Below are 22,930 nucleotides of genomic sequence, written 5' to 3' on the forward strand. Positions count from 1 at the left end.
ACATCATACTCTTTTCTGAGGACAAATGCAAACCCAAAGACTGCCAGGAGGATGGTTTTCACAGACAATTAATTTGCACAAACAAATGCTTGGTGAACCAGTTTTCAGATTCAGAGCTGTCACTTTATGCTGATTTCTTAAGGTTTACAATATGATGACTAGCATTCTGTTGGTGATAAACAATGATGTGTTCGCAAGTTACACTGGCACATGCATTTTGATGGGGGTTGCACAGAATGATATCCACTACCATCATGCACAATGCCACTCCCTGGTGTAATGCAGCTTGTTGGTGCTTGAGTGCAACCCAACAGCCAGTTATGAGGACAGGGAGGTTTCTGGACATCAACCAGCTGCCTTCCTGGACTTCCAGGGTGTAGCGCATACACTGGAAAGCTGGAGGTCTGGAAGGGCAACGGCTTTATCTTTTTCCTGGCTGCTTAACTGAAGCCAGACAGTCCGTGAGCATTTTCTCGCTCCCTGGTCCTCAGTTCCCCGTGTGGGTGTGCCTTGTAGTCATCAAGCTTCATTGCAGTTAGGAGAATATGGATGTCTAGTATGGAGTACAGGCAGAGTGTTTCTATATATAAATAGCATCATATAAATATAGTTGTTAATGATACTCTTATGTTACTGTTTAGTTTTAACAATACTTATAATTTTAAGTAGTGGCCAATGTGTTTTAGTCAGTCGCACAGCTCACTAGCACTTAACTTGGTGGAGGGATCAAGAGGATGGAATCTGTTCTATTCGTGAAGCGTCTGTTTCACAGAGTAACCCGCTCTGTGGGTCTTGTGGTGTTCTCACATGTACACCTGCCTCCCTTCCTCAGACTCAGTGAAACTCAGCAGTATGACGATCATCAGCCTGAGGACTCTGGAGGCCCAATGTTTCCTCTGAACCTAATTCAGCTCAAGTGGCACTTTCTGCTCATGGGCCAATGATGTGACTAGCGGAGGGCAGGACTAAGATAGCCAGGGTGCTAAAGGTCAGTATCGAGGTCTGCAGGGAGAGTGTCATCACTGCCCACCTGCACCTCCTAGCTTGTCCTGCTGACTTCTTTACGCCATCATAACAGCATAGGATACTGCTATGATGCCAAGGGGATGTCGTGATGGGTTGTGTCATCTTCTTTTCCTTTTCCTTTCCCTCATCTCTGTTTCTGTCTTCACACTGTCTTCAACTGGACCCCCTGGTGTGGTGAGCACACTACATCTGAAAGCATCCTGACAGTCTTAAAATCTTATTTTCCCATCTCTCTCCCTTCCTCTCACTTACAGGCTGTACTACCATCTTGAACTCAGAAAGACCCAAAGCTTGCCTCTCCCCTTGAGCGTCAGCTATGGGGAAGCACTGCCCAAGTGGCTGCGGAGCAACCTTTCCCTGACGGACGTTATGACCAAATGGGAAGAATACCAACGCCAGCTGATGTTGGGGCTATTCTGTATCAACGTGGACCTGCAGGCTTCAATCTTCCCTTCAGAAGGGTTGCAGATGAGACACCCGTCAGCCGGCTGCACGCAAGAGAGCCTTCAGCTCTTCTAAGACTCACCACTGTTTGGGCAGAGGGAGGGGAAAAGAGGGTGGGCAATGACCACATCTTAATAGCTTCCTAATCAAACTCTTAACACCCACTAAAGGATATTTTTGCCCTGCTCAAGAGAGGGAATTAGTATAAAAACAGCCCATTGTGCCACTGCTAAGCAGGAGACTGGCACAGTGTTAAAACCCATCTGAGTGTGTTGGGTACTGCGTACTGAGGGTTGGGTACTGGAAATGACAGTGGATAAAATACTTGGCAACTGCAGCTCACATGGTTGGTCTCTTGGCTGAACTGGAAAGAGTGTCACCCAGGGCATGTTTTGGGAAGCATCATCTTGAACTTGCTCTTGGTAACGGGAGGACTGAGACACAATCAGTGCTCTGGCATTTCTTTGTGTGTGTGTGTGTTTTTTTTTTTTTTTTTTTAACAGCTCCTTTGTTTTAATAATTGTAAAATGTTTCTGTTTTTAATTATGTTAGTGCCCTGGGATCTTTTCTGTCTGTGCTATAGAATAGTAAAAAACAAACAAAAAACAGGCAACCTGGAAAGACTAGCTTATTAGACCTGGTCACCTCCTGGAGGCAGTTCATGGTTATCATGGTTTTTGACAGCGATACCATGTAACTTTTGACCCCTCTTCTCATGCAAATTCACTGTGGATGCTGCTTCACACAATATAGATATTGAAAATACAGAATTGTAAGCCTAAACCCTGATGGTACTAGGCTTTCCTATCTTCTCAGGCTAGCCCTCTTCCATGGGATATTTTATTCTAGGAAGAGGAGAAAATATTAAAAGCTCCTAAATGTAGTTTTCTAAAACTGAGTTTTTTAAGGTACTGGTAATCTGTCTCTCTGTGTGTGTTTTGTTGTGTTTTGAAATGCTCCATGACATTTGGATGCTTTCGTCCACATTTTTTAGTTATCTGTTTAAATTCTTAATGTATATGATCACAGAAAGGATGTAAAGAAGGATGGAGGGAGAACATGGGAACTAAGGGTAATGTATGTTTTGAAATGGTTTGTGATTAATATGATTAACTAGAGTTGTGTATACAAGGAGAAGGAGCAGGGAACTGAGTTCCACATTGCAATTGGACATTAAGTTGTTAGAACTTAGAGGCCAAAATCCAGAATGGTCCAAGTGGAGGTAACATTGCCCATGGAATCCATATCCACTTATGCCAGTAGTAGAAAGCAGACAGCCTCACCAAGATAGTGGCTGCTAACCATAGTGAGGTGGAGCAGGGATAAGGAAGGAGGATCTGAATTCAGAGGTCCCAGCCAGGATGGCAGGACTGTGTGAACAGGAGGAATACAGCTGACTTTTAAGTCAGAAAAAAACAAATTGAGGTACATCCTTCTTTGCATCCTTTAGATTATAAACCAGCAGACCTTGGCTTCCTTTCTGATCAGATAATGAAACATAGGAATACATTCCTACAGGCTAACTTTATTGGTTCTGTTCCTCCCCCCCCCCCAGTTGTCCACATTGCCAGCGTCTGAAGATCTGCTACATGTTGCCAGTGATTTTACTTAGTCCTCCCCACCCCAACCTATTTGCTGAAGTTGCCCACTGAAGGGATGAAACACTCCAGGTAGCAGATAAGGTCCCACCTCTTTCCCTAGCCCACGATTAAATGTGATGTATCTACTACTAACTTTCACCAGCACTGACCTCCTTTCTATTAAGTTTTCTCTGCTGTTGCTTTGTTCTTGCTACTGTGTAGTATGGCAACACTATCATGTTGTTGCAAAAGAGCAGGGTTCTGTTTCATATGGCAATACTGTTTTATCTGGCATGTTTTTCTCCATTTGGATACATATTCATTTTTCCTCCTTATGGTTTTGTATTATAATGGCACAGATGTTTTATTGCTACAAAGATTTTGACTACATTTGTACAGAGAAAAGGGTTTATTTCCTTTGTTTCTCTAACCGGATGGTCATTTCTATACCTCTAGTATCACAATTTGCCAAATGCCAAAGACAGGTTGGGTGCTGGGGAGATGGCTTAGTAACTATGGGTAAATCAGTATTAATAGTGATGGCATTTCAGGTGCCAATGGAGAACAGAAGGATGGTTGCAGTTTGATACACACATACCACTGTACCAGTGTACATGTGCTCCCAGTGGGCACCTAGTAGTTGTTTGTATGTGCCAAAGCAAATAAGAGGTAACCTGTTGTATAAATTAGCTGTATGCTGTTCTTTGTCAGCTAAGGCCAATTCCTGTCTGGTTTTTTTTTTTTAAACTGGAGGATAGCATGATGAACAAAGATGTTTAAAAGTGGCTGATGCCAGGACAATACTACCCAGTCATAATGCAAAACCATCTGTTAGTTAAACAGCTAGAATGTTTATGGTCTTTCTAGAAATATCTTAGTCTACAGAACTTCTGGAATTATTGAGATGCTAACAAGTTTTTGCTTTTTTTTTAAACAGCCTGTACTATAAAAATAGGTTTATTACTGAAAGTAATATTTTGGTCCTTAATTTGCTGCTCATGTACTTTGGGTTCTGAACTAACTTTCATAATTTTTTCAACATAATTTCAAAAAGCAGAGTTCTTAAGCATGACGGCTTTGTGAATAGGCAAGATGGGAGTGGTGAAGGGTTTGACACTCTAACCAATTGAGTAGTCACTCTCCTATACTTTTATGTACACACTTTGGGTCACAAGGAGTTCACTGTTCTCTCTGCAAACATTTTCTTTAGTCTGAGTGCATATAGCAAACTGTGGAAGACCCATAACAGCTTCCCCAGAATCAAACTCCTGGTCTTTTGAGACTTTCACTGATTTTAGATCCATCTGAATGTAACTTTAGAGACTGCCTTTGTGTGCTGCCTTTTCTTAATCTCTTACACTGGATGAACAAACAAAACTAGCAAAACAAAACAGAGCTCTCAGTGTTTAACTCAAATGTGACCCTGAGATATCACATCCTGATGGGCCTAACTCAAACCTTTTCCTTTGAGGAAAAAAACCCTCAAAACATTCAATTATTTATTGGGTTGTCACATACAAAAACTTAGATATGACCTACTGCATACAAATCAAAGGAGAAAGTGTATGTGTGAAGATGAGGAACTGCCTGAAGTATTTAATGCTTCCCCTGTTTTACCCCATTCTGGATCCATAAAATAATGCTAAGCATCTTTAAGAATAAGGGTTCTGGCTAGATTTATAGAATCAAAGGAGGGGGAAGGAGAATGTAAAGGTGAAATCTGCTTAGATATAAGGTCTGCCTCTACCTGCATGCAGGATATGATGATTGCTAGAGATTTTTCTCATATTCAGGTGAACTATTGCTTTATTAACCATCTATAAGTAATTTCATGGGGGTGGGGGGACAGGGGTATTTTCAATGTTTGGCAAAAGTTACTTTCCTTTTGTCATACCAAGCTTGAGGAAGCACCATTTATGTTTGTGTTTTCTATTGCTTATAACAATAAAGACCACTTGTTGCCTCTAACAAGTCACCCAGCTTGTCTTTTCATGAGCATATATATAATTAACTAGTAAGTTATTCAGCACCCTTTTTATGTTAAAAAATGTGTTGCACAGCAATTTAGATATTTTTAGTAATCTGCTGCTTAAAGCACTGTGATTATGCATCTATCTGTGTGCTGCTAATATATTATAATTTAGAGAGTCCTCTTCTGTAGCAGTCCGTCAAGCCACTTGCAAAAATAACCAGGGTTATGGTCTAAAGTAATTTCAGCTCTAACAATGGCCAGAAGCTGTCATTGGAATTGAGCCAAAAGAAATAAAAGGTGCAATTTATAGCAAATGCCAGCAAGGGAAAGGCAGTTGCTCCTTCTTTTGCAAGCTAAGAGAAGATTTGGTGTGTCAGATTTGGCAAGTGTTTTGGATACAGATGGACATATGTGTGAGCCTTGTAAAATGCTTGTGTGCTTTGGCACACATTTAATATAGCTTGCTCAATCTGAAGAATGGCATCTAGTTATACCAGAAGCCAATAAGAACAACAGCTTGGCTTGATGGCTTGCACATGTTGGCCAATGCAGGAGTGTGTTCAAGTTTCCCTAGTGCCTTTTTTAAAATGCCATGCATTTCATCACTTACTGCTGCTGTTATCTTCATGGCACCCCTTCCTCTTCTGTTGTGTGCATTTGGCTTCCTTTAATTCGATAGCAGCTGCTGGGTTACCACCACCACTGCAGGAATAGTTACTGTGACTTTTAATTGGTGCCCTCCTTATTCTACAGATATATATTGGCCTCTCTTACAAACTATGAGAAACCCAGCATGGCAAATAGAGAATGAGAGTTAACCTTATAAAAACTAATTTTATTTTGCATGTATTTTATTTGAAACAGGAGAACTCTGTGCTAACATGGGGAGATGTCCCCACAGTGCCATGATGTTTTTGTGCACTTTGATGGACAGCCTGTGTAGATCAGTTTCAGCACTTGCTAGGAAAAATGCGGGTCTTTTGTCTGAAGTCAAAGCAGTCGTGAAATTGGGGGGGGGTGAGCAATTGATTGTATTTACATGGCACGTCTTAAAAAAGTAACATCTAATAGTATAATTGAAAGTTTAGTATTGATTTTTGTTATGCTTGCCCCCCCCCCAATTCTCTCCTTTTTCCTGTGTTTTACTGGAAGTGTGTTAAATTTTATTTTGAAAGAATATACCTCCCTAATATAAAACACTTTCTAAACCATTGAACTGCTGTGTGGGGTTTTTATTTACTTGTGCCTCTAGGCTGGAGTCAGGGGGGTGGAGTTCTCATCAGTCTTGACCAGCATGGCCAACAGTGAGACATGATGGGAACAGAACTTCATTAACATCCGAAGGCCCAAAGGTTCCCCATCCTTCCTAAAGTCACACCCCATTGCCATAGCTTGGTAGCAGTCTATGTAGGCATAGATTGTTACTTAGGCTGCATCTACATTGCAGAAATAATCCACGATGACACCACTTGGAAACTGCAATTTGTTGTGGTACCAACCCTTTCACAAAGAAGGCTAAATGTCTCACAAAACTACAATTCCCAGAATTCCATAGTACTGTGTCATGGCAGTTAGAGTGGTGTCGACCTGGATTATTTCTGCAGTGTCGATGCAGCCTTAGCTTCATTAGACTCCACAGCAGCCCATTGTGACCACACTCTGGATCCCCCCCCCCCCAAAAAAAAATCAGAGCCTGATCCTGTGGGGGCTTAATAAACACAAAAGCTGGAGAGTAAGTTGAGATGTTTTCCACACAATTGTCAGCAGCGGTAAACTCAAAAAGTGTCCTTAAGTAAGAAATGGCTGAATAGATTCCGTTGCTTTCTCAGATGAAGCTTCTAAGTTTGCATTAGCCAAATAGGAAACAAACCCATGAATACTATCTGGAATATGCATAGATGTCTGTTTTAACACCTGCATTTTGTTTTCTGGAGATGGGGACATTAGGGAAAACATGCTTATCATGGCTCAGTGGTAGAGCACACATTTTCCATACAGAAAGATCTAAGTCTGGTACCTGGCATTGCCAAATAGAGCTACAAAATATCCCTATTGAGAACCTTAAGTGAGCCACTGCCATTTTTATAGACAGTGCTGAGCCAGATGTCTGGCTCAGAATAAGGAACCCAAACCAAAACATGAAATGCTATGCAAAGGAGGGGGCAGGTTTGGAAAGAGCTCTATGGAATCAGGTGTAAAAGTAAAACTTGAGCTACGCTGGATGTGTGTGTATTTATATGCCTGCAAGTTGCCTATTGACTTGTGATGATCCCATGAATGCCATAGGGTTGTCTCAGGCAAGGAATACTCAGAGGTGGTTTTGCCAGTCCCTTCCTCTGAAATATAACCTGCAGCACCTGGTACTCATTAGCAGTCTCCCATCCAAGTCCTAACCAGGGCTGAAGCTACTTAGCTTCCAAGATCAGACAGGATCTGGCGCCTTCAAGTTATTTAGGCCACATCTTTAGATGCTCACGTCTAAAGAAAGCTTATTCCAGAGGCCTTCTAAAGCTGAAAAAGTAGGATGCATCAATGAACAAACATCAGTGAAACTGTGCATATAATCAAATTCCACATAGTACATCCAAAAGTTACTGTGTCACCAGGACAATATAACAGTCATATTGGCCTGTCTCTAGATACCTTACAACACTTGGTCAATGAATCTGGCAGCTTGAAAAATGCAGACATGAAGGCAAAAATGGCTGAAAAATGAAGTCTGTGATATCAAAAGGTTTGCTCATATAGTCTCATGTGCAGGTGACTTAAGAACCAGGCACACACGCCCAGTATTGCTTCTTTAAACATGATGTAATTCAAGAGTAAAGTGCCTCTTGTCCAAGGGGCATATGCATTGATGTATAAAAAGAAGAGAACTTTATCCTGCCAACACTTTAAGAAGTATGGCTGTAATCTGGACCAGGCTTGGCCCACCAGCAGAGGGAGTGAAATGGGTAAGAAAATATATGGGAGAGCAAAAACCACAGGTCTTGTAGTAAAAGATAAAAGTCCAGAATAGGAGACCTTTTATTGGAAAACATATCCAGGGTTGGAATTGGTAACATGCGAGCTGAATTTTGAAAAGCATACAGGGTTATAAAACAAGGTGAAAAAGACTTGAAAATGAACTATGTAATGATGGTCTGGCCATCCTGTTAAAACCACGAAAGGCTTCAGTCTTGGATCTGTGAAACAAGACTGGATACATTGCTCCCCCTCAGTCCCACACCCAGAACAAATTGTAGCTGTCCTGATTTGAGCAGTTGTAGATATACCAACCGGGTGGGATTTTTCTAAAATCTGAAATTCCATAGGGCTTGGTAAACACCGGAAGAGGGCATTCCCAAGATCTGTTTGCTAGAGAGAAAGAAAATGAGCACAAGAAGCCATGATGTGATCCTAACTACTGAAAAGGTCCTGTGAAAATCCAGCTCAAATCCCATTTATTTCAATGAAGCTTCTATTCTGTTTCCCAGCCCCAATGCAATGGCTTTAAGCACTGCATTACTAATGGTTTTGCACTCCTGTTATACTTAAGATATTTAAGAGATGGGTGGCTGGAGGAGGCTATTTACACCATTACTGTGAATAAATGGCATTGCATTCAAATTTCATACCACTTATGTATTATGGTAGGTTTGTAGGCAGGACCCAGGATCCTTTCCTCTTTTAATTTTCAATAGTTTCTCTATGAATTGTAATAATATCCAATTGAAAGAGGCATTGCTGTCTTCAGTTTATATCCATTTATGAGATATACAGTACTGCCAGCTATACTCATGCTGACCTTTATGAAGAATGCCTCAGAAATAAATATTTGCAAAATAAATAATCAGTCGGTGGCTTGTTCTAGTTTCATGTTTTTGTGGCAGCCTTTATAACAGCGAGTTTGGACAAATCATTAACTTTGACGGTTAGGAAGATTAGAAACTTCAAGGAAGAAGCCAGCATCCCACAGAGCTTCATAAATTCTCTGCCCTTTTAATAATGTCTCTGCCCTCCTCAAGGTGCATTCGCCAGAGGGAGGCAAGCGCCTCAGGCATGTTGGAGAAAGGGTTTCAGCTTGTTACCTATTTGTTCTTCCTGCCAGCCACGGATATTGGCAAAATATCAGGAATAAACTCTTCTAGATCATGGCCACATTGGCTGAAAAACCCACAAAAAACTACTGGGTGACCTTGAGCAAGTCACAGGCTCTCAGCCTCATGGCAAGGCAGTGGCCTCCCTCTGGATGCTGCTTTTGCCACCTCTGTTTGAGGCCAGGCTCAGGCCTGCTGCCACAGCTGTGCTACCAACCTCTCTTGTTTATTTATTTATTCCACTCATTTATATGCCGTCTTTCTCCTGGGGAGGGACCCAAGGCGGCTCACAGACCAGACATTTAACATCTCAGGCCTGTTACAGACTGCCAAAATAAAGCTGCTTCAGGTCTCTTTGGAGGTATGCTGTTTAAATGACGCATGGGTCCTAAGAGTCCGGAGGTCACGCCAAAGTCACACTCCATTCCTAAGCACTGGAGGGCAGCTTTGGTGCAGCTTCCGGATTCTTAGGATGCATGCAACATTTAAACAGCACACCTCCAAAGAGACCCAAAGCAGCTTTATTTTGCGGTCTGTAACAGGCCTTAGTAAAAATCCAGGCAATTGAAAACGTCTACACGCAAGATAAACATTGCGTAAAAATTATAGAAACGTTTTTTAAGAAGCCATAACTAAACCCCCTCCTGCTCCATAAAAGCCACAGAAAAGAGGTTCTCTCTTCCTTCCAGTGAGCCTCCAAGGGGCTGCAAGCTCTCTCTCTGCACACAGTTTCAGGGGGTTAAAGGGACCATGAGGAGCCGAAGGACCAAAAACCCAGCCAGACTTTCCAGGAGGACCTCAGAGTGACTTTGAGACCTTGATGGAGGGAGGCCTGCATCTTGGACCCTGGCCCCAAAGGATGGGGTGGACTAGGGCCAGAGCCAAGGCCAGAGGCTTCCTTTGCTCTTTGGCCTCTGGCAGCAGCTTCCCTTGTAGCCCCAGGGACTAGGCTGGGCTCCTGAGGGGATATATTCCCAAGGAAGGCGGGAAAAAGGATCCCCAAAGGCTGGGCAGTGTGTGGGAGGGAGTCTGCCTGCTCTGACCCGCCCTCAACTCCTCGTCCTTCTTGGGGCTTCAGAGCCAGCCCTGGGCGGCTGGGAAGAGCAAGAGGCGGGAGCCTGCCTGCCTGCCTCTCTCTCGGGCGCAGTTTCCCTGCTGGCCCCTGACTGGCCTGGGAGCTCTTTCCAGTGGCCCTCCTTGGCCCCCGGGACAGGGTTCCCCAGCCCCACAGCAAGGAGGGCCCCAAGGAGAAGCCCCCTCCCGGGTCTGCAAGGAGGAGGAGGAAGAGAAGAGTGCTCCCTCGGGGGGGGGGGTTTGGAGGGGTCCTTCTTCAGCTGGAGGAGGAGGAGGAGGAGGACCCTTCCCATTCCTCCCCCTCTTCCTCTTGTCCCGGTATCCTTCCTGCCAGTTCAGACGGAGGGCTACTTCACTTGCGCGCCTCCCAGGCGGATCACAAAAGGAGGCAGGTAAGGCAGGCAAGGCTCTCTTTGGGCTTCCCAGGGAAAAGGAGACCCCCCCCCCAATGTGTGTCTCTGTTGCTCTCTGCCCCCGCCCCTCCCGCCCCTCCAAGGGGGGGGGGGGCAGCCATGTCCTCCTTTTCCAGGACCTGTCCTCCATTCCCGCCTTTTGTCCAGGAGGAATGGCCCAAGGTCCTCCCTGTGGAGGAGCAGGACTCAGAAGCATGAGAGCATCATCATCATCATCATCATCATCATCATCATCATCATCATCTTCTTCTTCTTCTTCTTCTTTCTTTTCTAGTTTATTATTAGTGTTTTTCAGAATTAATTTGTGTTGGGGGTTTTGCCATAAAACCTCCATTGTCTGTAAAACAGTGACAAAAAGGGAATGCAGGAAAAAAATAACTACAGCAACACTTGTTAACACAGAAAAATGTGCATCTGATGATGAATAGTTATCCTCTGCTTCACAACTAAGACCTTGGTTAGTGTCTTTAGCTTTCCTTTTGTAAGGTCCTCTGTTCTTTCCTTGGCTGTCCTCCCTTTGGCAGTCAGAGCCTAGTCCTCTTTTGGGGCGAGGGCAGCTCTGGTCCCTCTGCTCCTGAGGGACCTTCAGGACTCGCAGCTTGAGGCATGAAATCTTCCTCCAGAGCCATGGCAGAAATGAGGGTGGGCTGAGAAAGTGGCCCCACCAAGAGGCTTTGATGGCTCCTTCACTGCCACTGGGCCAGTGTGGGGTTGTGCTTTGGGTGTTGGAGACCAGGGTTCAATTCCCCACTCAGCCATGAAACCCATTGGGCAAGTCACACTCTCTCAGACTCAGGGGAAGGCAATGGTAAACCCCCTCTGGACAAATATAGCCAAGAAAATCCCAGGATAGGTTCACCTCAGGGTCGCCATAAGTCAGAAATGACTTGGAGGCACATAACAACAACAACAACAAGCACTGGGTGTATGTGTGTGTGACAGCATAGCATACTGTAGTGTTGGACTACAACTCTGAAGACTAGGGTTCAAATCCCAGTCACACTCTCTCAGCCTCAGGGGAAGGCAGTGGCAAAACCACCTGCAAACAAATCTTGCCAAGAAACACCCCATGACAGGTCTACCTTAGCATTGACGTAAGTCAGAAAAGGCTTGAAGGCAGACAATGCAACACACACACCTGCCTCTGACGGATGGCAGCTCCTTCCATAACTTTTCCTCTTGTGATTTTTTTGCTTTACTCACCATGTAAAGGTAGGGAGATGGAAGGAAGGCATTACGGAGGAAGGGCTATTGGGATGCGTGGCTGTTTAGGATTTCTGGAGAAGCTGCCCCTTCTTCTTGGGACTCCTTTGGGGGTCTTGAGAGGGCAGAGGATTCACAGGCCTTCACTCATGGGGTTCAGGTATTGGTCGGGATTTCTTGCCAGGTGTTTCAGCTTTTCAAATGATGTCCTATCCCTCCCAAGAAAGATGTGGTTGCTCTTCCATAAAGAGTTCTCTTGAGCTTTTCCTCTTCTCTGTCTTTCCCTTCCTGGCAGAGTTACCAGAGGTTCTCATCTTCCAGGACATGTCCTACATTTCAACCTTCTCTCCAGGAAGAATTTCAGAGTGTCTTCTGTTTTGAGCATGACTATGAAGCATGAATTTACATGTATACTAGTGTTTTTATCTTTTATTTTGTCATGTCTTACATTTTTCCTGAATGTTTCCTACATTTTGCCATGCCTTGCCCTCCTTTGGGGGCATGACATCCGGTCATCCAGCTTCCTGGGCTTTGGAGCAGGCAGAAGTTCACCGGTGAAACCCCACAGCTGCAGTTCTGTGCTGGCGTGGTTGGTTTTGCATCTGCAGCTGCTAACTGGTTTCTGGTTTGTTTCTTTGCCAGCGTTGCTGCTCCAAGGCTTCCAAGAGTGGCCTGAGCCATGGAAACTTGGCAGAGGAAGCTTTTCCTGGTATAGAAGGCAGAAGCGGTGAGAAACGTGTCACTTGTTCGGCTTGCCCAGTGTTTGTTTGGCTGCTCCAAAAGGTGAAACAGCAGAAGCAGGTGTGTGTTTGTGTGCAAAGCTGACAGTCCCAAAGATCTTGGTATGTGGGATAAGTTGTGTAACTCTTGCCTGTTGACATATTTCTCCCCTGTATGTTACTGAGTCCCCTTAGCAGGCACAAACTTAACAGAGACAATTTCCTCCCATCACGGAAACTCTGTATTAAGGAAGGCTGGTTAAGAAGCTATTGACCCTCTGCCTTTGTTTCTTCTCCCCTCCATGATTGTGCATCTAATGGTGATGGTTGTGTGCCTTCAAGTCCTTTCCAACTAAAACTACAAATCCCACAATTCCATAGGATGGAGCTACAGCACTTAAAGTGGTGTCAAACTGAATTGTTTTTTAGTGTAGATGAGCTGGCTGTGACATTTGGCTGATCTGGCTGGCTAGGTGGGTGTCCCTTTCTTCCCTCACTGCTCCATGTGCATCCCTCCCGAAGAATCTGCACACTCAGTGGAAGAGAATGACCATCCTAGATAGAATGAATATGCCATTCTTTAGTCCCAGGTAATGTACCCAAGTTATGACTTTTAAATACTGTTACTAATTCAGTAATTTCCAGAATGGTATTATGATATATGAAGGATTAAGAACTGGCAACATGGGAATGATTTATACTTGTCATGGTAGCTGTGGTAGATGGGGAAAAGTACAAAGACTTGAATGCAGGATTCCTGGTAGTAAATCCAACTCACCTGTCCACACATACCACTTAGCTTTGTGTTATATAAATTTCCTGTGGGAAGATCAGTTCTCTTGTAGTAGTGCCATTGGGGTGGTTATAGAACAGGAATGGGATTCATGCTGATATCTGACTACAAATTGCTCAGCCATAACCTGCACAGCCAATACTGACAAATGCTGGAATTTGCAGTCCAACAGTATCTGGAGTGCTACATGGTTACCACCCCTGCTATAGAACATCAGACACACAACTTGGAACAGTTACTATTTTGGATTACAACTCCTCCTGTCCCCTAAAAAGATGTAAATTTCCCAAACTCTGTTCGGACCCAATGATTTCCTGATTGGTATTGGGAAATAGCTTGCAGGCCTAAGGGTAAATAGGAATCATGATTCCAGATGGGTGGATTGAGCAAACACGCAATGGCTATAGATTGAGATCTGTTTATTATCTGCCCTATAGATAAGGTTGGTGGATTATAAAGGTCAGCCCTTGTGGTACAGGAAGAAGAGTCAAATTTCCAGGAGCCAAGTATTATGTAAAAATATGTATTGTGATATAGTTACAAATTTATATGGATTGTTGAGCCTTGTTTACAGTTACATCATGAACTAATGAACATTCTGTCCTGGTTCATTTGGAAGAGTCTGGGTACTGTAGTTAGAGTTGTCAGATCTCAGTGACTGCATCCAATTTCATGGTCAGGGGGAGGAATCCCAGAGTGTGAGCACTGTCTTGAAAAGTTTGTGTACATATTTTCTTCATTTGTTAAATTTGGTGTTAGATTTGAATGCAGTGCTCCATGCAAATGTGGTTAAGCTTAGTGTGTCATGCTTAAGGATGTCACCAGGGGCTCATTACCTTTGCAATATAGAATCAGAAACTCACAAAGGGGGAAGGAACCTCCAAGAGCCATCTAGAACACACCACTAAAATACCCCTGAGGTGTGAGCATCCAACCTTTCTTTTAAAAGCTCCAGTGAAGGAGAAGACTTTTTAAACAGAGCTTGGATATCTACCTTTCAGGTCTGTACCTCCAGGCTCACCCCAATGTGACGTCCCAGACAATCATTCATAGATGTGAGATTTTGGCTCTGAAATTTCAGGGCAAACTCTATATGTAGTAGAGCCGTTTGGGAAAGGCTTGAACCTCTCGCTACAAGGGTAGATGATATTTATTTAGGGAAATTTTTACGTGGCTCCTTGAGTTGATAGAACTTTGATAACTTCCTTCTGATAGGAATAATGGTCAGGATACTGATGTGAGTTTGTTTGGGCTTCAGAATGGGGACCCAAGAGTACTGGGACTTTATGCTGTAGTCGGCTAAAGATGACAAGTCCCTGCTTCCCACAGGCAAATAATGGCAGCTCAGGAGACAGGGTTGACCCTGCCATTAGATAGCAGAATGAAGTGGCTGCCTCAAGCAGCAGCTGATGTTAGGTGTCATAAAAGGGCAGGGAAATGTAAATTTATAATTTGTTATTACTACAGTTATGATTTAAACCTCCAAGTGTTTTGCATTTTGACTTGGGGGCGACAGACAGCTTCCTGATCCATCTTAGGTGTTAAGGTGTGATATAACTAAGGCTGGTGGAGTCTTTTTGTTTCAGTTCTGTATTTTTGTAGCCCCCTTTTAACTCCTTTTAAGAGGATCAATTGGCTGAATGTCCGACAGCTCCCTTCCTTATCAGTGTGTCAATGCTGTTTTTCTCCATTGTATGAACCTGTGATAGGTTTGCCGTGTGTGTGTGTACGTACTCATGTTGTCTGTCAACCTCTGGTGATTCCATGAATTTCATAAGGTTTTCTTGGGCAAGGAATACATCAGAAGTGCTTTTTGCAAGTTCCTTCCTCTGAAATAGAGCCTACAGCACCCAGTATTTATAGATGTTCTCCCATTCAAGTACTAACCAGGACTTTTAGAATCATTGAATCATAGGATTATAGAATCATAGAATTGGAAGAGACCTCAAGGGCAATTCAGTCGAACCCCATTCTGCCATGCAGGAACTCACAACCAGAGAACCCCCAACACAGGGACGTAGCCAAGGGGGGGGGTTCTTGGGGTCTGGACCCCCCCTTCCATTAGAAAAATGAATGGTGCGTGCTGCTGTGCCGCCGCACCCAAGCCCCATTATAATGGTGCCACTTAGTGTGGACCCCCCCTTCCTAAAATTCTGGCTATGTCCCTGCCCAACAGATGGCCATCCAGCCTCTGTTTAAAAATCTCTGAAGGAAGAGACTCCACCACACTCTGAGGGAGTATGTTCCACTGTCGAACAGCTTTTACCACCAGGAAGTTCTTTCCTAATGGTGAGCTGGAATCTCTTTTTCTGTAGTTAGAATCCATTGCTCCAGATCCTATTCTCTGGAGCAGCAGAAAACAAGCCTGCTCCATCTTCAATGTGACATCCCATCAAATATTTCAACAGGGCTATCATATCACCTCTTTACCTTCTCTTCCCCAGGCTAAACATCCCCAGCTCCCTCAGTCTTTCCTCATTGGGCATGGTGGAGTTTCCAAGAACAGACAGGATCTGGCAATTTTAGGGTATTGGAAACAACTTGAAAGCACACAACAATAGCAATGTATACTGTTGAGGTGGCCCCTACCCTGAAGGAGGTTTTGGTATTGCCTCTTCCCTCCCTTCAAAATGGGACCCTTGATTTTGTTACCTTTTCCTGAATTCTCTTTCAGAGCAGTGTACCTCCTAAAAATTGCAAATATTATTAATGTTCATTAGTTGCCATTTGTTTTCTGTGCCAAATTTGGAGAAGCGTTTTTAAAAAAGGTGAGACATTGCTAGTGTGGTCCTTTATTTCTAAGTTGCCTACTGCTGTCTTGGTAAGCATATCAGAGCTTGGAAAAGTTACTTTTTGGACTAGAGCTTCCAGAATCCTTGCCAGCATGGCCTCTGACTATGTTGCCTGGCAGATTTTGGGAGCTGTAATAAAAACAAAAAAGCCACAACATTTTCCAAGCTCAGAACACAGTAAAGGAAGAGCCATGGAAATGTAATTTTTTTTTAGTTTATTACTATTCCTTTTTATTTGTTTGCAATGATATCTAGAAAAGGGATTCTTCATAATTAAGATGGAGGACAGTAGAGATTTAATATTGAAGCCAAAGGATGGAATAACAGATAAATCAGCTGAGTGGAGTTTCTATTGATCTCTCATGTGCTCATTGATCAGATTTCCTATATGTTCACAAGAAAAAGGGAGGGCCTTATTCCATTTAAAGTGCCCTTTATAATAATAGAAAACCCATGTCCTTTGAAACAGTGTTGTTCGTTCATACCGGTTCTAAACACGGTAACTGAAGAATAACTCCATTAAGTTGAGTGCTCTGCCAGTGAAAGTTGAAGAATGAGAGAGAAAATATTATTATTTATTTATACCGTGACGTTTGCTTCCTGGAAAGTATGCTTGGGATCACAGCATTAATTGAACTGCAAATAACATTTAGGCACCAACCCAGTGTAAAGTTCAGCATACTTAAAACTGTTGATTTCAATGGCCTTGAGCCTGATTGACTTTACTGTATATACTCATGTATAAGTCTAGAAATGTTAGACAAAAAATTGCCCCCCAAAACCTAGGTCGACTTATCCATGGGTCAATGTAAATACTATACTTTAACTCTTATTAAAAAGGGAACCATCCCCTGGTGAAAGGCAAGGGTACAATCTGTCCTAGAGGCACTGACCTCCCTCTGTTCTCTCTTCCATCCAGCATTTAGTGTGAGCCAAAACCGTTATGCCTGCCAGAATTTTGTGGGTTCTTTGGCATTGTTTTCCTTTGCTTCATCATTTAGATCCTTTGTTGCATGTCCTTAAATTTCACCCTCTACTTATCCAAGGGTCATATCAAAATCCATAATTTTGGCCCCAAAATCTGCCCTTGACTTATACATGAGGTTGACTTATAGTCGAGTATATATGGCATGTGGAACTGTGGTGGCTCCTGAACAGAGCGAGTGATAGCTAATGCATGGGTGGAGAAAGCTGTTTGGTTGAGGTTGATGTGATAGGTGTGGAAAACAACTTCCTTATGCATCCCAGCTGCCTCTTGGAACCAATGCGGACTTTCAAGAGAGAACACCTGGGAAGCAGGGTTCCATGCTTATTTGGGGAGAATGAGGTCTTGACATTTGCAAAACAAGTGTTTCTCTTGTTCCTTGTAGAAACTACAAAATAATTCTTAGTTCCATACAGAATCTGGACCCATTTGTCTCTGGCTGTTCACTTCAAATGCATTCTTGTCTGCACAGGCCTACTCAGGTGTTCTGTTTTAAGTAAATAACTAAGGAGGAAGGAGAGCCACACTCTCTCCAGTGTGGCAGAAGACCTCTTAGGTCTAATCTCCACTGCAGAACTAATGCAGTTTGACACTGCTTTAACTAACATGGCTCAATCCTATGGATTTCTGGGATTTTTAGTTTTGTGAGATATTTAGCCTTCTCTGTCAGAGAGCTCTGGTGCTTGACAAAAGTACAAATCCCAGAATTCCATAATATTGAGTCATCGCAGATAAAATACAGTGGATCCTTGTTATATGCTGGGGTTTGGTTCCAAGAGCTCCTGTGTATAACAAATCCGTGTATGCTCAAATCCCATTAAATATAATGACATAGCAAAATGGAAAATCAAGGTTTGATATTTGAAATTTATACTTTTTTGGAACATTTTCAAACTCTGGATACTTGAATCCATGTATAAAAAATCTGTGTATAAGAAGGGCCAACTGTAGTATCAAACTGTATTATTTCTGCAGTGCAGATTAGTGATTCTCAACTCCACTTTTCCACTGTTCAGAGTACGTACACACACATAAAGCCAATTTGGTGTTTTTGACTTTAGACTGGCCCTGTCTGTATATGACAATAAAAAGGATAGTCCCCCAATCCTCACACTTTATGTTTCAAATGAACTAGCAGTAATTCCACCTGAATTATACATGCCTGCCAGTTTGGGGTTATGCTTCATACATCTGATAAAGTGGACTGTGATCCATGAAAGTATATACCATGTTAAATTCATTAGTCTCTAAGGTACCACACAAGTCTGTTTTTTTGTAATACAGACTTAGATGTCTGACCCTAAGGAAATTGTTTTTCTAAGTGCCTATTGGAGACAGTGACTGGAGTCCTACTGGTTACTCCTAACTAGAGTAGACCTACTGACTCAGTTACTGAAGGGTGAGTCAACACATAGGTAAATTCAGTTGATTCCTTGGCTCTACTCTAGTCAGGGCTAACAACAAGGATTAGGTCAGTGTCCTGTTGACATACCTATGGCAATCAGCAATGGAGACAAAAGTGTTAGGATGTATAGTTACAGAAAATTACAGTTGGCCCTTCAGATCTGGTGGGGAGGTCAGTTCTGGGATCCTCTGCAGATATGAACAAACATGAATGGTCATACCTCATATTATTAAATGTTGGTGATGTGAATACACATATTCTTCAGCATTTCCATGTTCATATCATCATCATTTAATAATCTGATCTGTTGATAATAAAATTTGTGGATTCAAAGCCCAATGATCTGAAGGGCCAACTGTACTCAATATTGCATAATTGGCAGTTCAGTAATCTTTCTTACAATTGAACTAGTAGAGACTTAATGGAGAAATGGAAGATACAGTGTTAGTTTTGATGCCTGAGGAATAGCAAAGTAGTGGTTTGTTCACTAAACTGGTTTTAGTGTACTCACAGAATGGAATTTGTCATAGCTCAATCAGTCCTAAGAGTGCAGAATGTAAACTTTAGAGAGTTGATCAGCTTTTTGGCTTAACTGTGGTTGATCTTTGTCTAATAATATAGTGCCAGTAATGGTTTCTAATAGTTAAATGCCCAGAGGTTTAGAAAAATAAATGTGAACTACCCACATTTGGCAGGTTTCTTCCCTCCTCCCTGTTTTTGATTGTTATAGAACATGAATGGCCAAGACATATTAGAAATATATGAGAACTTGAATCTATGTGAAGCTACTGTGAATCTAAAGTGTAGCTGCTGTTTTCTATTCATGTTTTAAGGCTTCCCTTTGACAAGTGGTGAATCATGTGGTAAGCCTTATTCTTGGATTGTACCACTGCAGATGACATGATCATGGGACTGAAAGCTCCCCAATGTATGAAATAATCATTTAAAAATAAGATACCGTATATACTAATGTGTAAATCTATAAAGTTTAACCAAAAAGGTAACTCAAAAAACATGTGTCAGCCTATCCGCAGGTCAATGTAATTGCTGTACCTTAACTCTTATAAAAAGGAACTGTTCCCTTTTTTGAGGAGAGAAAGGCTTAATCCATCCAGGGAGCAACTAAAAGAAGCACCAACCACCTCTCCCCTCTTTGCTGTGCCATTGCTTCTGACTTTTTTGGATGCTTGGGTTGGAAAATGGCAGTGGTAGTGGATCTTTGGCACTTTTCCTAGAAGGAGTGCTGAAAGAAGTCGGGCTTTGAGGGCTTTGTATTTGTGTGCTTTTTGGGGTTAAAATTAGGTAAAGTTATCACATTGAAGTTAAAGCTGTAATCTCTGTTAACACAGAGGCTTGACAGATGGGCAGCTCTGCGCCTCCCGTCTTTGCCCTGAGTCAATGCTGCAGCCGCTGCACACTGCACCACCGATGCACTGCCAAAAAAGAAGCTGCCTAGAGCAGTGCTGCAAACAGGAAGGGGTGCCGCCATGACGCCACGTCCTGCCAGCAGCGTCTCGACGCTGCGCAGTGGTGCTGCCATTATGGCGGCATTCCATCTGCATGGGGGCTGCCATGATGGTGCAAACATTCAGCTATTAGAAACCATGATGGCACTGTCACTGCCACGCACTAGAATTTGGAAGAGTATGGTTGCTGTGCACTCCCGAACCCTAATTTTGGCCCGACGACGGCGCTTTCTGCCCATCTGTACCGGGCCACAGTCACCATTTTCTGTGCTTTGCCTTTACATCCTTTTCAACATGTGTGCATTTTCTTAGCTCTGCCCACGCCTGGCTGTCTCCCTCACACATTGTCCTACTACCATTTACCTTAGTTCCCTCCTAATCTATTCAGCCTTTAGAATGAGCCCAGTTATGCCTGCTGGAATTTTGTAAGTTCTTTTCCATTATTTTCCTTTGCTCCATCCTTTAGATCCTTCGTTACATGCTTCTAAGTTTTACCATTGACTTATCCACACATCATATGAAAATCCATAATTTTGCCCCCCGAACATGCCCTCACCTTATACATGAGGTCAACTTATAGCTGAGTATATATGGTATGTGGTTGGAGTCTGTTTTTATGCTCTCATTATCCTTAGCATTTTTTGTGTGGGGAGTTTCCTAGAAGGTAGTTTTGTGTGTGGGGGTGCTTGTATTTGATTTCAGAAATGATATAGCTTGATAACAGTTTAACCAGTGATCAGTTTGTCAAGTTTAGGTTTTACACACATTTTGGGAAGACAAGGGAAAATGGCTGAAGATGTCAGAATAGTCAGGCATGAGGCTGACGCATGCAACTTGAAACCCAACTTCAAAGACCTTCACTGAGCAGTTGACACTGTTGTTTCTGCCCCATTAAGCACTCTTTATCTTGTCAATGCATCAGTATTGTGTGTTCTTAGTAGTTCCTTTGTCTAAGCTATGCATCACCACTGCACTGTGTGATCCTGTACTAAAGATAAAGTACACCAAGTGCGAGAGAATCCACAAGGCACAGTGGTTTCAGTGTTGGACTATGACTCTGGAGACCAGGATTCAATTCCCATCTTGGCCATAAATCCCATTTGGTGACCTTGGACAAGTCACATGCTCTCAGCCTCAGGGGAAGGCAATGGAAAACCTCTTCTGAGCAAATCATGCCAAGAAAATCCGATGATAGGTTCACCTTAGGGCTGCCATAAATTGGAAATGACTTGAAGGCACACAACTACAACAACAAACAGCAAGTGTGGATCCTCACTAATCTCAATTGTATTTACATTCGTCTACACGTGAATATAAAAAAACTACAAATAACAAAAACACTATGTTTTTACTGGAGAGAACTCCTCTCTAGGACCTCCAGTGCAACTCTGTGGTCAACATCTGCCAGACATTGCTACTAATGGAGTGTTCTCTCTAGGAATCCCTAGGTCCTTCAGTGCGACTTTTGGTTAAAGTTGACCATAGAATTGCACCAGAGGACCTAGAATATTCCTAGAGAGAACTTATTAATAAAATCAGTGAATAATCAAATCTGCAAAAGTCAAAGCTGTAACAGCAGGGAGCAATCCAGTGCAAGAACCCTTTGGTGGTATATGACACTCTCCTGCACCTTTTCAAACCATTGTCCACTCCATTTCTGTACATAGGAAAACATTATTCATGCAAGAGATCCTTGTATATGCTTTGAGTTCAAATGAGTTTTGGATTAGTGCATGCCTCTGGAATTCTGGCTCTTGTTATGAGTTCTGCCCACTCACCTCAGGTGGCTGAGGATGGGAGGAAGTAGCAAGGTAATGGAGGAAAAACCAGTGTGCCACATAGCCTGCCACAACTTCCTAAAATAGTCTGCTGGCTTCTGGTGGAATGGAAGGTGCTGTTTCATCACCAGTGTCAGTCTTGGCACATGGAGGAACAGCAAACTGTCTTGGGTTTGCCTCCAGCAAGAAAATATTTTGGGTCAGCCCTATGCTGCTGGCATATGAGTACGTATTTCTAAACTCTGTCTTTTTAACAGCATCAGATTTGGATTCTGTTTGGCAGTCTTTCAGCCTGATTTGGATGACAAATTTTGATTGTCCTGATGCTGGCTGTTCCTGGCAACTCTTCTCCAGCTGCTGAAGCAATTCTCTCTCCTCCCATGACCAAGGACTTAAAATAAATCATGAATGGAAGAGAATTGTGAAATAGTACATTTTCATGGAGGAACTGGGAATAGGTGTGGTGGTCATATTGGGACCTGGTTGTGTTAAATGTTTTTTTGTTTTTTTTAAAGTAGGTTTAATCCTTTTTCATTGCTCAAAGTTTACATTTGAGCTTCCTTCCCATCCAGGCTGTGTAGTGTCTTCAATCAGTGCCTTGTCTTTGAGAGATTGGGGAAGAGAGAGAAACACCCCTCCATGCAAACAAATAATGGAGTCTCTTAATGCATTGAGGAAGTCCCAGTGACAGTACAAAATACACAGTTGGGCAATAACTTTTTAAAAGGAGCTACCAAAATGTCACAGTGCTCTAGGATGGCTGGTACAAAAAAAAAGAGTGAGTAGGAAAAGAAATCAAAAAGTCCCCCAATTAGACCAGATACTGTTACTATTAGCATCACATTATCCCAAACCAGATTATTTTCTGGTGCATGGAAATATGACCAAATCTCTGTGGCATTGCAGCTGGAGAGGAGAGGCTATGTTGTCACAGGGCAGGGGACAGGGTTAACTGGATTTGACCTGAATAACCTGGATTTGACATGTATAGAACTTTCAAACTAATAGTTTGAATTGTGCCTGGAAATAGACCAGCAGCCAGTGGAGCTGTTGCAACCAGGTAGTTGTGTGCTCCCTGTACCCCCTTTTTTGGGGATGTAAAGCAGACTTCCTCAGGCATCCTGGTATTTCAGGGAACAGGGTTGTTTCTCGTGTGAATGTGGATATCATAACTTTCTCTTTGCTATACTAGTTACTTTGG

The 22,930-nt window shown here is 42.9% G+C and overlaps 3 protein-coding genes across 5 annotated transcripts in view; 2 read left to right on the top strand and 1 right to left on the bottom strand.

Annotated features, from left to right (window-relative positions):
* Nucleotides 1-3,792, top strand: part of PNPLA2 (patatin like phospholipase domain containing 2) — a 68,337-nt gene extending 64,545 nt beyond the window's left edge. For 2 of the 3 annotated variants that reach the window (XM_042466211.1, XM_042466225.1), the window contains exon 9: nt 1,281-3,792. In XM_042466211.1, the coding sequence (XP_042322145.1) occupies nt 1,281-1,545 (265 nt within the window). In that variant the 3' untranslated portion in view covers nt 1,546-3,792. Of the gene's footprint in view, nt 1-832; nt 989-1,280 lie in introns of all 3 variants that reach the window. The other variant, XM_042466216.1, reaches the window with a different exon arrangement.
* Nucleotides 1-22,930, bottom strand: part of SLC25A22 (solute carrier family 25 member 22) — a 723,963-nt gene that overhangs the window by 237,094 nt on the left and 463,939 nt on the right. The gene's annotated exons all lie outside the window — the stretch shown is intronic.
* Nucleotides 10,084-22,930, top strand: part of CRACR2B (calcium release activated channel regulator 2B) — a 76,230-nt gene continuing 63,383 nt past the window's right edge. Inside the window, 2 exon segments of the mRNA XM_042466420.1 lie at nt 10,084-10,567; nt 12,434-12,592. The gene's annotated coding sequence lies outside the window, so the exon portion shown is untranslated.

This window comes from Sceloporus undulatus, chromosome 1 (genome assembly GCF_019175285.1).
Source record: "Sceloporus undulatus isolate JIND9_A2432 ecotype Alabama chromosome 1, SceUnd_v1.1, whole genome shotgun sequence".
NCBI lineage: Eukaryota > Metazoa > Chordata > Lepidosauria > Squamata > Phrynosomatidae > Sceloporus > Sceloporus undulatus.